Genomic DNA, 14,113 nt, shown 5'->3' with positions numbered 1-14,113 from the left:
GGGTCTGGGATATGGGGGCCGGAAGGGGGCAGAGCTCAGGGTCAGGCTAGAGGGGTAAATGCTTGGACCTCAAAGGCGGGTCTGGGCCTCGGGGATGTAGATCTCGATGCTGTCCGCCCGCTCTGTGGCTGAGTTCTGTCTGAAGGAAGCCGCCCGCTTAGCTGCCATGAGGCGGCGCCGTGCCTCCTGACGCTGGCGGTCCTGCAGGTCCAGAGAGCGCTCCCGCATCACGCCGCCACGCCCCTTTGGAGGCCTCTTTGGCAGCGGGGGAGGCCACTTCCTCTCCTTTATAGAGAGTGAATGAGAGATAAAGAGAATGCGAGCGAGAGAGAGAGAGAGAGAGAATGAGAGATTTGAGCCATGTAATTTTCTGAACAAGGGCAGGATAAAACAATACAAATAAGTAAGAATTGGCCAATACCATTAGACAATACACCTCCACAGTCCAGTTTGCTAGCTGTGAAAAGCTATACAGCTAAGCAAGGGTAACAACTCCATTAACATACCTGTAATGGTGTCTTCTTCTCGGGGCTCTCCACGGGCCTCCACTCGTTGCTCTTGATTTCCTGCAGCTCGTCAAACTTGGCAGTGACGTCGTCGATGGAGAGCTGCAGCAGGTCCCAGAATCCGGCCAGGTCCTGAGAGGTGGGGCGGGGCATGGCGCTGGGGTCCTGAGGGGTGAAGGGTGGCAGGGAAGGGGGGTGACCGGAAAAGTGAAAGGTGGGGGAGGGAGAACATTTTATATAGTTATCAACACCTCAGTGACCATGAGAACGTATAGTCATAACTGTTATAGACTATAATTGGGATTTTTAAGTGCTTGTGTTACATCACCAGCTATTGCATCTTCCAACACCTGCTTCCAAACCCCCTCCTGTAAACTGTCCAACCACTAGATGTCCTCCTTAACTCTTTAAAATAACAGATGCATTTCATGTCCTTTTGCCAGCCATGAGCTCCATTTCATGGAGCAAATCAAGGCTACATCCATGTGGCGTTCTACACTATAAAAGAGCATTCATCACTCCCACTTATCTGTTTGTGTGAACATTCAACGCATAATTACACATAAAGGTCGGCAATGACTCAGCACACAAACGCAACACGGTGTGCTGTATACCTGAACAGGTTCGACATTGACATTTGTGTTACTGACCACTTGTGCTGTCCGGATGACACAAACACGTGCACTTGCACGCACGCACGCACGCACACACACGACTCCACCTCCTCCACCGACCCCGCCCCCACACAGTCATTACAGTTGTGATATGGGGTTATGCCAGGGGTAGTGCTCTCTCTCTGGTAGGGGTACTAGTCAGTGGGACACGTTTGAATGGCTCAGGGCAATCTAAGCCCTGTCACAGTAAATGTGGGACTTCATCCATCATCCCATTATCTCTGGGGGAACGCAGATAGAGAGCCCACGGCCCCTCAGAAAGAGAGCAAAACACCGGCTTTAAGGTATCATAGGCATCAGACACAAAAAAGAATCACGCTACAGCAAAGGAGAAGGGTCATTAAAGCCCCTCCTCTCACAAACTCTTTGCTTTTTATCATTTAAGAAATGTCTGCATTGTGGGAAGAAATGGCAAGTGAAGCATCATTTGAGCAGTCTCTCTCAAAAAGTAACTTAACAAAGAGGACAGCTCTGGAAACTGTATTTGTGTGTCTTCTGAGACTAGCCCTACAGTAACTAATGCAGGTATACATTAGGCCGGTAATTAAAATGAGGTCTTACGAAAATGTGAAAACTTCTCGACTACGTTTGGGGTGAGTAACGAGAGAGGGTGGAAGGTTCGTTATTCAAAACCCATTGAAAGTCTGTCTCTCTGTATTAATGAACGGTGTGAACGTAGACACCTCAGTTTCCTATTTTTATTCTTCTTCCGCTTACTGTGGGGGGGGGGGGGGGGGGTCAGTACAAGCAGAAGGCCTGTTTCGATGTCAATTGGGACAGCTATTTCTGGAAGCAGCCAGTCAGTGCAGCTTCAGGCACACTTATCAAGCTCTGTGTGCTGTCAGTAAGTTATCAACAGTGAGAATGTGAGATATAAGGCGTAATTTCAATACACAACACTGACGTATGCATGCATATGTTCTCACACACACACACACACACACACACACACACACACACACACACACACACACACACACACACACACCATAGTACACCCATCATGGTACACCCGCCATGGTCTATTATAGTATTATTGGGCACTTACCAGGTTCTGCTGACACAGCCAGTAGAACTGCTGGAATTTTTGAGACATGAGGAGTTGTGCGCTGCCCACGGCACTTCGGATTTTCCCTAGGACTGGAGGACACACACACAGAGAAAGAGAGAGAGAGAGAGAGAGAGAGAGAGAGAGAGAGAGAGAGAGAGAGAGAGAGAGAGAGAGAGAGAGAGAGATAAAGAGACAGACAGAGAGAGAGACAGACAGAGAGAGACAGAGAGAGAGACAGAGAGAGAGACAGAGAGAGAGACAGAGAGAGAGACAGAGAGAGAGAGAGAGAGACAGACAGACAGACAGACAGAGAGAGAGAGACAGAGAGAGAGACAGACAGAGAGAGAGAGACAGAGAGAGAGACAGAGAGAGAGAGAGAGACAGAGAGAGAGAGAGAGACAGAGAGAGAGAGAGAGAGAGAGAGAGACAGAGAGAGAGACAGAGAGAGAGACAGAGAGAGAGACAGAGACAGAGAGAGAGACAGAGAGAGAGAGAGAGAGAGACAGAGAGAGAGACAGAGAGAGAGACAGAGACAGAGAGAGAGAGAGAGAGAGAGAGAGAGAGAGAAATGTGCATATGGAGTGAGATTAGACTCTTAATTCTGTAAATATAGTCAGGCAAAAAAATACTATAAAATAAATAATACAAATACTGAGCTATATGGTATGCTCCAAAACATTTGAAAACTATATATATTTTTTCTCTACCATTTCTCAGGGAAAGAGATTTTGTTTAATAAGTAATCTTTGTTTCTCTCAAAACGATAGTGGTGAAATAATTGGCACCCCTGTTTTCAATGTTTTCAATACCTCGCTATTTCTAAAATGTTTGGAGAACACATTGGGAGGGATCTTGGACCATTCCTCCATAAAGAATCCTTCCAGATCCCTGATATATTTTTAACTGCGCTTATGGCCTGCCATCTTCAATTAAAACCGCATGTTTTAAATGGGGTCAGGAGGTCATTTAATGGCCATTTTGATGTGTGCTTGGGGTTATTGCTGGTAGATTCACGCACGACCAAGCTTCAGCCTCCTGGCAGAGGCAACCAGGTTTTTGGCTAAAATGTCCTGGTACTGGGTAAAGTTCATGATGCCGTTGACCTTAACAAGGGCCCCAGGACCAGTGGAAGCAAAGTAGCTCCAAAACATCAAAAATCCACCTTCATATTAGAAGGTATGGGGTTCACACCTGCTTATGCATCCTTATTTCGATGCAAAACCCATCACTGGTGTGCGTGGCCAAAGAGCTCTATTTTCAAGTCATCTGACCACAGCACCGGTTACAATTAAATGCCAATGGCGTTTAGCAAACTCCAGGTGTTTACATTTGTTGGATGACATGAAAATAGAGCTCTTTGGCTACGCACCAGTGTTATCTCACTCAAATCTGTCCACTGCATCAAGAATCAAAAACGCTGGACAGGTATTCATTAGCAAAGCAAATGTGTTAATAACAACGCATGTAGGTTGTAATACATTTCCATCCACAAACATGACTTTGCCCATTCAATTCTAAAGGTTTATCAGTGAATGCATTGAGAAACGAATGCATTAGAATATGAACAGCCCCTGCCTTAGGGACTATAGAGCCAGTACATGCCTCTATGCTGCAGCGTCAGAAACTCACTCTCCTCCGACAGGTCATGCTCTTCCGCCTCCCTCTCCATGTCTTTACACCATCCCTCCATCCTCTTAGTTTCATTATGGAGGAGCTGCATGAACCAGCTGCCGTCCCTGCGGAGGGGGGACACTCGGCCCGTCTCAGCCCCCTCCAGAGAGGGCTCTGTCAGCCACGACTCGGGCTGCGGGCTGGGCGGTCCGCTGGAGGAGCGCTGGTAGTCCTCCCGGTAGCTGAAGAGGCCCTGGGTGCGGACGGTGCGGACAGCCCCGTACTGGGTGGGCGTGCTAGGCTCCGAGTGGCCCCCGCGGAAGCCCAAGCCCCCTCCGAACTGCAGGCCCTTGTCCTCCATGGTGGGGAAGCCCTCTAGTTCCATGTCAGCTTGTACGGCCGTCGTCACGCTGTTGGAGCGCTTGAACCTGCCATGCCTGAGGGAGAATACACACATGCAGACACACATACAAATATATGTATACAGAGAATAATAAATAGTTTAGAAGAATAATATATGGGTCCAAAGAGAGAGAAAACAAATATATTGATGATATTGATATTGATTCAGAGAATCAATGACTTGTTCCAAATTGTGTTACGTTACAGCCTCTTTCTAAAATTGATTAAATGAAAAAACATCCTCAGAAATCTACACACAACACCAAAGCGAAAACAGTTTTTTTTGCAAATCTATCAAAAATAAAAAACAGAAATACCTTATTTACATAAGTATTCAGACACTTTGCTATTAGACTCAAAATTGAGCTCAGGCGCATCCCTGTTTTCATTGATCATCCTTGAGATGTTTGTACAACTTGATTGGAAGCCACCTGTGGTAAATTCAATTGATTGGACATGACTTGGAAAGGCTGTCAAAAAAAGGTCCCAACAGTTGACAGTGCATGTCAGAGCAAAAACCAAGCCATGAGGTCGAAGGAATTCTCGGTAGAGCTCCGAGAAAGAATTGTGTAGAGGCACAGATCTGGGAAAGGGTATCAAAACATTTCTGCAGCATTTGAAGTCCCCAATAACACAGTGCCATCCATCATTCTTAAATGGAAATTGGAGCCAACAACACTTCCTAGAGCTGGCCGCTCGGCCCAAATGAGCAAATGGGGGGAGAAAGGCCTTGGTTAGGGAGGTGACCAAGAACCCGATGGTCACTCTGACAGAGTTCCAGAGTTCCTCTGTGGAGATGGGAGAACCTTCCAGAAGGACAACTATCTGTGCAGCACTATACCAGTCAGGCCTTTATGGTAGAGTGGAAGCCACTCCTCAGTAAAAGGCACATGACAGCCCGCTTGCAGTTTGCCAAAAGATTCTCTGGTCTGATGAAACTAAAGACTCTTAGGCCTGAATGCCAAGGGTCACGTCTGGAAGAAACCTGGCACCATCATGGACAGCATCATGCTGTGGGGATGTTTTTCAGCGGTAGGGACTGGGAGACTAGTCAGTATCGAGGCAAAGATGAACGGAGCAAAGTACAGGGAGATCCTTGATGAAAACCTGCTCCAGAGAGCTCAGGACCTCAGACTGGGGTGAAGGTTCACCTTCCAACAGTACAATGACCCAAAGCACACAGCCAAGACAAGTCTCTGAATGTCCTTGAGTGGCCCAGCCAGAGTCTGGACTTGAACCCTGTCAAATATCTCTGGAGATACTTGAAAATAGCTGTGCCGCGACACTCCCCATCCAACCTGACAGAGCTTGAGAGGATCTGCAGATAAAAATGGGAGAAACTCCCCAAATACAGGTGTGCCAAGCTTGTAGCGTAATACCCAAGAAGACTCGAGGCTGTAGTTGCTGCCAAAGGTGCTTCAACAAAGTACTGAGTAAAGGGTCTGAATACTTAAGTAAACATAATATTTCAGTTTTTATTTATTTATTATAAATTAGCAAAAATGTCTAAAAACTTGTTTTTTCTTTGTCATTATGGGATATTGTGTGTAGGTTGATGAGGGGAAAAAACAATGTAATCAATTTTAGAATAAGGCTGTAATGTAACAACATTTGGAAAAAGTCAAGGGGTCTGAACACTTTCCAAAGGCGCTGTATACAAAAAAACTATTCATTCAACAGAACATGTGCAATATAAGTTTCACAATATCGATAAATATTGATTTAGTGCAATCAGGACCCAGAGGGACATTATCAACTGCTGCTGTAAAAGAAAATACTTAGTAAAATGTAATTCCATTTCTTTCATTAGTTTGATTTGTTGCCAGTGTAAAATAGATAACTGCAACGGTTGTATTTTCTGTTTCCATTTCCTGCATGCGTACCCTTTGTCATCCTCCACCTGGGTGCCCACAGAATGGTACTGAGGAAGCCCTTTGCTCTCCGACTCGGAGTCTGTCGCCGTCTCCACCTGGTAAATACCAATTTGATCATAAACAATAACACACGTCAATGTCAGTAACGTCTTTATTACAGTATCATGGGTGAACTACTTTACTACTACACTAACTGAACATCAATGAGGGTGCTTAGTAAACTATAGTGATCTATACTATATATACAGAGAGAGGCCGGTGTTTGTCCCGAGACCCCTATATCCTGAGCAAAGGATTGTCTCCCTGAGAGTGAAGGCGTTTATGGGCCGGTCCCTCTCTATATCCCCAACGCATGGCTCACTTTACACACACACACACACACACACACACACACACACACACACACACACACACACACACACACACACACACACACACACACACACACACACACACACACACACACACACACACACACACACACACACACACACACACACACACACACACACATCTCAACAGTACAGTCCCAGTGCTTAAAAATAATGACGTAGAAAAAGTTGAGTATGGAATATAATGTCAATGAGTACTTCATAGTACATAACTATTCACACCAGATGCGATGACCTGTATTAATATGGTGCTGAACTGCAGGTTATTCTGCTGATATTGATGATGAGGTTGACGAAGACGATGGTGACGATACATCGGTTTCTATCAACCCCTTGAGAAACTGCATCTCATAAGAGAGAATCTTGGCATGAAAGGGAAATGAGCAGTTTAAACGGTCACATTAATGCTATATAACGTGTTTCATATCAAGTCAGAGGCCATGAGAATGTGTAAAACATGTTCACAAGCCGCCGCAGCAGGCGTCCAGAAAATACTTAGTAAAATGTAATTCCATTTCTTTCATTAGTTTGATTTGTTGCCAGTGAAAAAATAGATAACGCGATCAAATTGAATTACACCGATAAACAATCATCATCAACATTTTCGTCTAATGTTATTCTACTCTATTAGTCATCATGAGGTGATATATGTGTGTGTGTGTGTGTGTGTGTGTGTTATATTGAGCTGAGTGCTGCCTTGGCTCTCTGGGCTGGCCAGTGGCTGTAGAGCTGTGTGGTCATTAATCCTTATTGGTCAGGGTCCCATTGGGTCAGTGTGAGATTGCTACTTTTTTTTTGTATACATTTTTTATTTCACCTTTATTTAACCAGGTACGCTAGTTGAGAACAAGTTCTCATTTACAACTGCGACCTGGCCAAGATGAAGCAAAGCAGTGCGACACAAACGACAACACAGATTTACACATGGAATAAACAAGCGTACAGTCAATAACACAATATAAAAAAAAGAAAGTCTATATACGGTGTGTTCAAATGGCGTGAGGTGGTAAGGCAATAAATAGGCCATAGTAGCAAAGTAATTACAGTTTAGCAAATTAACACTGGAGTGATAGATGAGCAGATGATGATGTGCAAGTAGAAATACTGGTGTGCAAAAGAGCAGAAAAGTAAATAAAAACAATATGGGGATGAGGTAGGTAGATTGGGTGGCTATTTAAAGATGGTCTATGTACAGCTGCAGCGATCGGTAAGCTGCTCAGATAGCTGACGTTTAAAGTTAGTGAGGGAAATATAAGTCTCCAGCTTCAGCGATTTTTGCAATTAGTTCCAGTCATTGGCAGCAGAGAACTGGAAGGAAAGGCGGCCAAAGGAGGTGTTGGCTTTGGGAACGACCAGTGAGATATACAGTGAGGGAAAAAAAGTATTTGATCCCCTGCTGATTTTGTACGTTTGCCCACTGACAAAGAAATTATCAGTCTATAATTTTAATGGTAGGTTATTTTGAACAGTGAGAGACAGAATAACAACAAACAAATCCAGAAAAACGCATGTCAAAAATGTTATAAATTGATTTGCATTTTAATGAGGGAAATAAGTATTTGACCCCTCTGCAAAAAATGACTTGGTACTTGGTGGCAAAACCCTTGTTGGCAATCACAGAGGTCAGACATTTCTTGAAGTTGGCCACCAGGTTTGCAGACATCTTAGGAGGGATTTTGTCCAACTCCTCTTTGCAGATCTTCTCCAAGTCATTAAGGTTTCGAGGCCGACGTTTCGCAACTCGAACCTTCAGCTCCCTCCACAGATTTTCTATGGGTTTAAGGTCTGGAGACTGGCTAGACCACTCCAGGACCTTAATGTGCTTCTTCCTGAGCCACTCCTTTGTTGCCTTGGCCGTGTGTTTTGGGTCATTGTCATGCTGGAATACCTATCCACGACCAATTTTCAATGCCCTGGCTGAGGGAAGGAGGTCCTCACCCAAGATTTGACGGTACATGGCCCAGTCCATCGTCCCTTTGATGCGGTGAAGTTGTCCTGCCCCCTTAGCAGAAAAACACCCCCAAAGCATAATGTTTCCACCTCCATGTTTGACAGTGGGGATGGTGTTCTTGGGGTCATAGGCAGCATTCCTACTCCTCCAAACACGGCGAGTTGAGTTGATGCCAAAGAGCTCCATTTTGGTCTCATCTGACCACAACACTTTCACCCAGTTGTCCTCTGAATCATTCAGATGTTCATTGGCAAACTTCAGACGGGCATGTATATGTGCTTTCTTGAGCAGGGGGACCTTGCCGACGCTGCAGGATTTCAGTCCTTCACGGCGTAGTGTGTTACCAATTGTTTTCTTGGTGACTATGGTCCCAGATGCCTTGAGATCATTGACAAGATCCTCCCGTGTAGTTCTGGGCTGATTCCTCACTGTTCTCATGATCATTGCAACTCCACGAGGTGAGATCTTGCGTGGAGCCCCAGGCCGAGGGAGATTGACAGTTCTTTTGTGCTTCTTCCATTTGCAAATAATTGCACCAACTGTTGTCACCTTCTCACCAAGCTGCTTGGTGATGGTCTTGTAGCCCATTCCAGCCTTGTGTAGGTCTACAATCTTGTCCCTGACATCCTTGGAGAGCTCTTTGGTCTTGGCCATTGGTGGAAAGTTTGGAATCTCATTGATTGATTGCTTCTGTGGACAGGTGTCTTTATACAGGTAACAAACTGAGATTAGGAGCTCTCCCTTTAAGAGTGTGCTCCTAATCTCAACTCGTTACCTGTATAAAAGACACCTGGGAGCCAGAAATCTTTCTGATTGAGAGGGGGTCAAATACTTATTTCCCTCATTTTATAACATTTTTGACATGCGTTTCTCTGGATTATTTTGTTGTTATCCTGTCTCTCACTGTTCAAATAAACCTACCATTAAAATGATAGACTGATCATTTCTTTGTCAGTGGGCAAACGTACAAAATCAGCAGGGGATTAAATACTTTTCCCCCTCACTGTACCTGCGGGAGCGCGTGCTACGGGTGGGTGTTGTTATCGTGACCAGTGAGCTGAGATAAGGCGGAGCTTTACCTAGCATATACTTATAGATGACCTGGAGCCAGTGGGTCTGGCGACGAATATGTAGTGAGGGCCAGACGACTAGAGCATACAGGTCACAGTTGTGGGTGGTATAAGGGGTTTTGGTGACAAAACGGATGGCACTGTGATAGGCTGCATCCAGTTTGCTGAGTAGAGTATTGGAAGCTATTTTGTAAATGACATCGCCGAAGTCGAGGATAGGTAGGATAGTCAATTTTACGAGGGTATGTTTGTCTGCGTGAGTGAAGGAGGCGTTGCTGCAAAATAGGAAGCCGATTCTAGATTTAATTTTGGATTGGAGATGTTTATTATGAGTCTGGAAGGAGAATTTACAGTCTAGCTAGACACCTAGGTATTTGTAGTTGTCCACACATTCTAAGTCAGAGTAGTGATGCTAGTCGTGCGGGTGGGTGCGGGCAGCGAACGGTTGAAAAGCATGCATTTGGTTTTAATAGTATTTAAGAGCATTTGAAGGCCACAGAAGTGCTGTATGGCATTGAAGCTCGTTTGGAAGTTAGTTAACACCAGATGTATACAGAATGGTGTCGTCTGCGTAGAGGTGGATCAGGGAATCACCCGCAGCAAGAGCGACATTGTTGTTATAATATATGATATACTTCTCGGTGTGAACGGTTTTTAATGATGTGCATGTGTGCGCGTATGTTTGCGTGTGTCTTTGTCTAACATCAGCTGTCATGGGGAGTGGAGACAGTGACTAGCGGTGTGTTAGTGCGCATCACTGCAGGCACAATGTGCTGTTGTGAGAAAGGATTCACGTCCTGTGTGTGTATCTAAGCATAATGTGTGTGTGTATGAGCATATGTGTGTATGAATGAACTTGTCTTGCCTGAATCCCTATGGAAGAGCGTGGTGTTTTGAGGTATTCCTCAGCCTTGGACACGAGCACCGCCTTGTCACACGTCTGCACAGAGCTGTGGCTGCCCGTGGAGGCGTGCCGCTTGCCCGCCGCCGTCTCCATGGCCAACGTCACCGCCTTGGCACTGTCCAGGCTGTCGGTGGAGTTGTAGAGGTTTCGACCCGAGCCGCCCAGACCGTCCGGCGCCCACAGGATACTCCCCCGCGGGTGCCTTCCCTCGTGGTAGGCATCCTGGGTGGAATCTGTGCTGCTCTGGGCCGTCACCGAGATGAGGGGCTTGGAGGTGGCGCGAGGTGGCACCGGCGGGGGCGTCTTTGCCTTATAGCTAGGCGTGTGTGTCACCGCTGGAGGGAGAGGAAGAGGAGTTATTGTAAAGCAGAGGTTCTGAAGGGGAGAGAATGGAGGACGATAATATAATAGTGAAAGATGGGGCGAGAGTTCTCACAGCAAGGCGGCCCAGTGCACCTGAGTACGTATGCTACTACAGTGAGTGATGAAAGCGAATGGCGGAGTGATGAGGGGATTATGTTAAATGCATCACAAGGACCCTGGGGACACAGAACAGAAGAAAGGGGAAACTCTTTGAGAGGATTTTTAAAAAATATATATTTTTATTTTTATTGCCACAGAGATGAACACTCGACACTGATGCTTCTTTCTGGTTAATAAGCCCAGTGTTTACAGGCTATAGCTCCTTCTGTGCAGTGGAGGATTATGGGTAGCAACCCTTCTTTCAAGTGCAAATGAGAATGTGATCTTAATCCAGATGGACCTCACAGCAGAAAAGGGCTAGCAGCAAGGAGCTACAGTATGCCTACTTCAGAGGCTGGGCTTAAACAGGTAGAGTACCATTGCTTCAATGATATTAAATGCAGTTGCTTGATATTAACTTCTAATTCTGATAGCCTCATATAATTGTTTAAAAAAAACATAGTTATATCTAACAAGCTATGTTAGACAAAAGGTGAGAAGGTGTTTCTACCAGATTCCTTATGAATTATAACCAGGCTAATTTAGTTGTGAAGAAATATATTAAAAGCCCAATGAAGTAAAACAAAACAAAATCCTGTGTTTTATATATATTTCCACACGATGAGGTTGGAATAATACTATTAAGTTGTGAAAATTATGATAATACTCTTTTAGTGTAAGACCTGTTTGAACAGCCTGCCTGACATTTCTGCCTGTTTTAGTGCGAGGGAGTTTTGGCCTTCCATGGTGACACCACCATGCGTTAAATTAGTTAATAGACCAATAGGAAAGAGAGTTCCAAACCTCTCTGTTAATAACAGCACATTTTCAGCACATCCAGAATACAGTACTACAAATAATGACAGTTAACAGGATAAAAGGAACAGCTCATGGGAGTTATTGTACTGGAGTCCCAGATACTGCATGCATCATTAAACACACCAGTTACAAAAAGACTGCAGCATGCTGATGGCCCTGTGGACTGTGACATTGACATGCAGAATTTCGAAACCACTATTTTATGAAACTGTTGGATGAGTCATTGAGGGAGAAAAAAAGGCTGTGATTCATTGCCGTGTCAAAAATAGACTTCCTCACAAATAGGTTGTGTAACTGGGGAACTCAATAGTCCTCAGGTATATTTATTCAGGCATTCATTTGTGCATGTGTTCATCCACCCACTGAAACATTCACCCATTCAGAAAAATATTGAAAAAACCTCCCTAGTCCTTTTAAGGTCACACATATGCACACACACACACGCACATTGCCGGCAGCTGATTGACACATCTTTGACATAATTATACTACTCGTATAAAATCAGGGATAACTTGAACTTAATCCATTTACAATTTTAACAAGCACATCATTTGATGGATCTAATTAGTCATTAGATGTGGTACAACTCTGCATATACTCTCACTTTAGATGGATTTATTCCATCTTGAAAGGATTTATTCCATCTTGTTGTCGGTGGATACCAAATTGAGTAGGATGGGTGACGCAGTCATAGACAGCGTTCAACTTTACATTTCTATCCCTGAGCTTTAATGGTGTGCAGCTTCAAAGCCATTCAAGAAGTGTGAAACTCAATACTTTTTTAATAAACAGCCTCCTATTCAAACTGAGTGGATTTGAATACTCTGTAGGCAACAGCCTCTTTGAAAAAGCACAACAATTGTATCCAGCAAGAGACGCCATATTGCCTCCCTACAGAAAGCAGACAGACAAACCCTGTGTGCCTGGCGACCTTGCACTGCAGCTTGACAGACAGGAGCTGTGTGAGTCTCTCTCTATATTCGGGTGGTGTGTTATAGCCAACAGCCGGTGGGAAAGGCTGTAGATGGAGTAGCTGGGGTCAGTCAAAGAGTCTGGGTTAGAGAGCTCCTTGAAAGGAGATGTGTCTGTCATAGGCCTCTCCTTACACTGCACTCTAAGTAAAGGAGCCTTGAATAACCTTTTGGGGTTCAAAAGATTGCCACTGTTGGTTCAAAAAGGTTCCTTGAGGAACCCCTCTAAAAAGGTTAATCGAGGAACCCCTGTGTAAAGGTTCAAACTGGAACCTTTTTAGTGATGGGAAGGGCCTCTCAGAAGATTGGAGTGGTTGCTTATTGGCGTGGCGTGAAGATTTATTTGGTCACCCGTGAGATGCTCTACAGATGGTCATACTATCAACAAACTATCTGTTCATAAACAGCTGATTACTAAGGTTACAGTTAGGGTTAGGTTTAGAATGAGGGTTAGGGTTAAGTTTTGTGCTAGGATAAGGTTTAAGGTTAGGGTTAGGTTTAGAATGAGGGTTAGGGTTAAGTTTTGTGCTAGGATAAGGTTTAAGGTTAGGGTTAGGTTGAGAATGAGGGTTAGGGTTAAGTTTTGTGCTAGGATAAGGTTTAAGGTTAGGGTTAGAGCTAGGGTTAGTAGACTGATAAATGTCACTGATAGTCTGCTCTACAGACTATCTACAGATTTACCATAAATTCAAAGTGTTCCACACGCACCAGCAAAAAGGTCCCCCCAGGAACTCTTTGCTACACTGAATCATTAAAAGATTCCTCCAAGAACTCTCAATTAACCAAAAGGTGTCAATATGAACCTATTGACTGCAATGGTTCCTTGAGAAACTCCAGGGTTCCTCAAGTCACCTTTAATTCAAAGACTGCCGGTTTCGCAAAGTGGGTAAAGGTGATGAGGACTTCTTTTTTACCTGGAGGTGGATTGGCTCGGTCCACACTGCAGGAAGAAGGGAGGCGAAACTGGATACCTGAAAATAGTAGGCAACACAAGTTAGTAAGGGAAATGGAGGGACAGGAGAGACTCCTCCACATATAGTTCATCTGACTATAACAGTACCTACCATGCCTCAGGCCAACACTGGTATCAGGATCACAGTCAAGCGAGAGTCGCAGACACATTTCACATGATATACACATACATTTCTTCTAATTGATCGTGATATTTGGTCAATCAACGACGAACAAAGACGTGGACATTACAGTGCTGGGATGGTCCACACAGTTTTCAACGTTTGCTGTGTTCCCATCCACAACAAGAACATTCACACAGCAGTGTCAGAGATGGTTTTCAGTTATGACTGGTGGAACCACAGGTTTTAGACTGTGCTGAACAGTCATGATTACACAGCGGAGAGAAAACATGCGGTATCATCTAATAATTTTATAGTACATAAAACTATGCCCTGATGCGCACCACATAGAC

The 14,113-nt window shown here is 44.6% G+C and overlaps 1 protein-coding gene across 1 annotated transcript; it reads right to left on the bottom strand.

Annotated features, from left to right (window-relative positions):
* Positions 1-27: 27 nt before the first annotated feature.
* LOC139415439 (disks large-associated protein 2-like) lies at positions 28-13,809 on the bottom strand. Its single transcript, XM_071163530.1, has 8 exons — positions 13,752-13,809; positions 13,602-13,658; positions 10,397-10,770; positions 6,128-6,213; positions 3,861-4,279; positions 2,229-2,320; positions 507-671; positions 28-282 (listed from the first exon to the last, which is right to left on the bottom strand). The coding sequence occupies exons 1-8, from the start codon at positions 13,807-13,809 to the stop codon at positions 70-72; spliced, it is 1,464 nt and encodes a 487-aa protein (XP_071019631.1). The 3' UTR covers positions 28-69.
* Between the last annotated feature and the right edge of the window lie 304 nt (positions 13,810-14,113).

Source organism: Oncorhynchus clarkii, chromosome 8, assembly GCF_045791955.1.
Source record: "Oncorhynchus clarkii lewisi isolate Uvic-CL-2024 chromosome 8, UVic_Ocla_1.0, whole genome shotgun sequence".
In the NCBI taxonomy this organism is placed as follows: Eukaryota; Metazoa; Chordata; class Actinopteri; order Salmoniformes; family Salmonidae; genus Oncorhynchus; species Oncorhynchus clarkii.
This window is presented reverse-complemented; position numbering and strand designations above follow the sequence as displayed.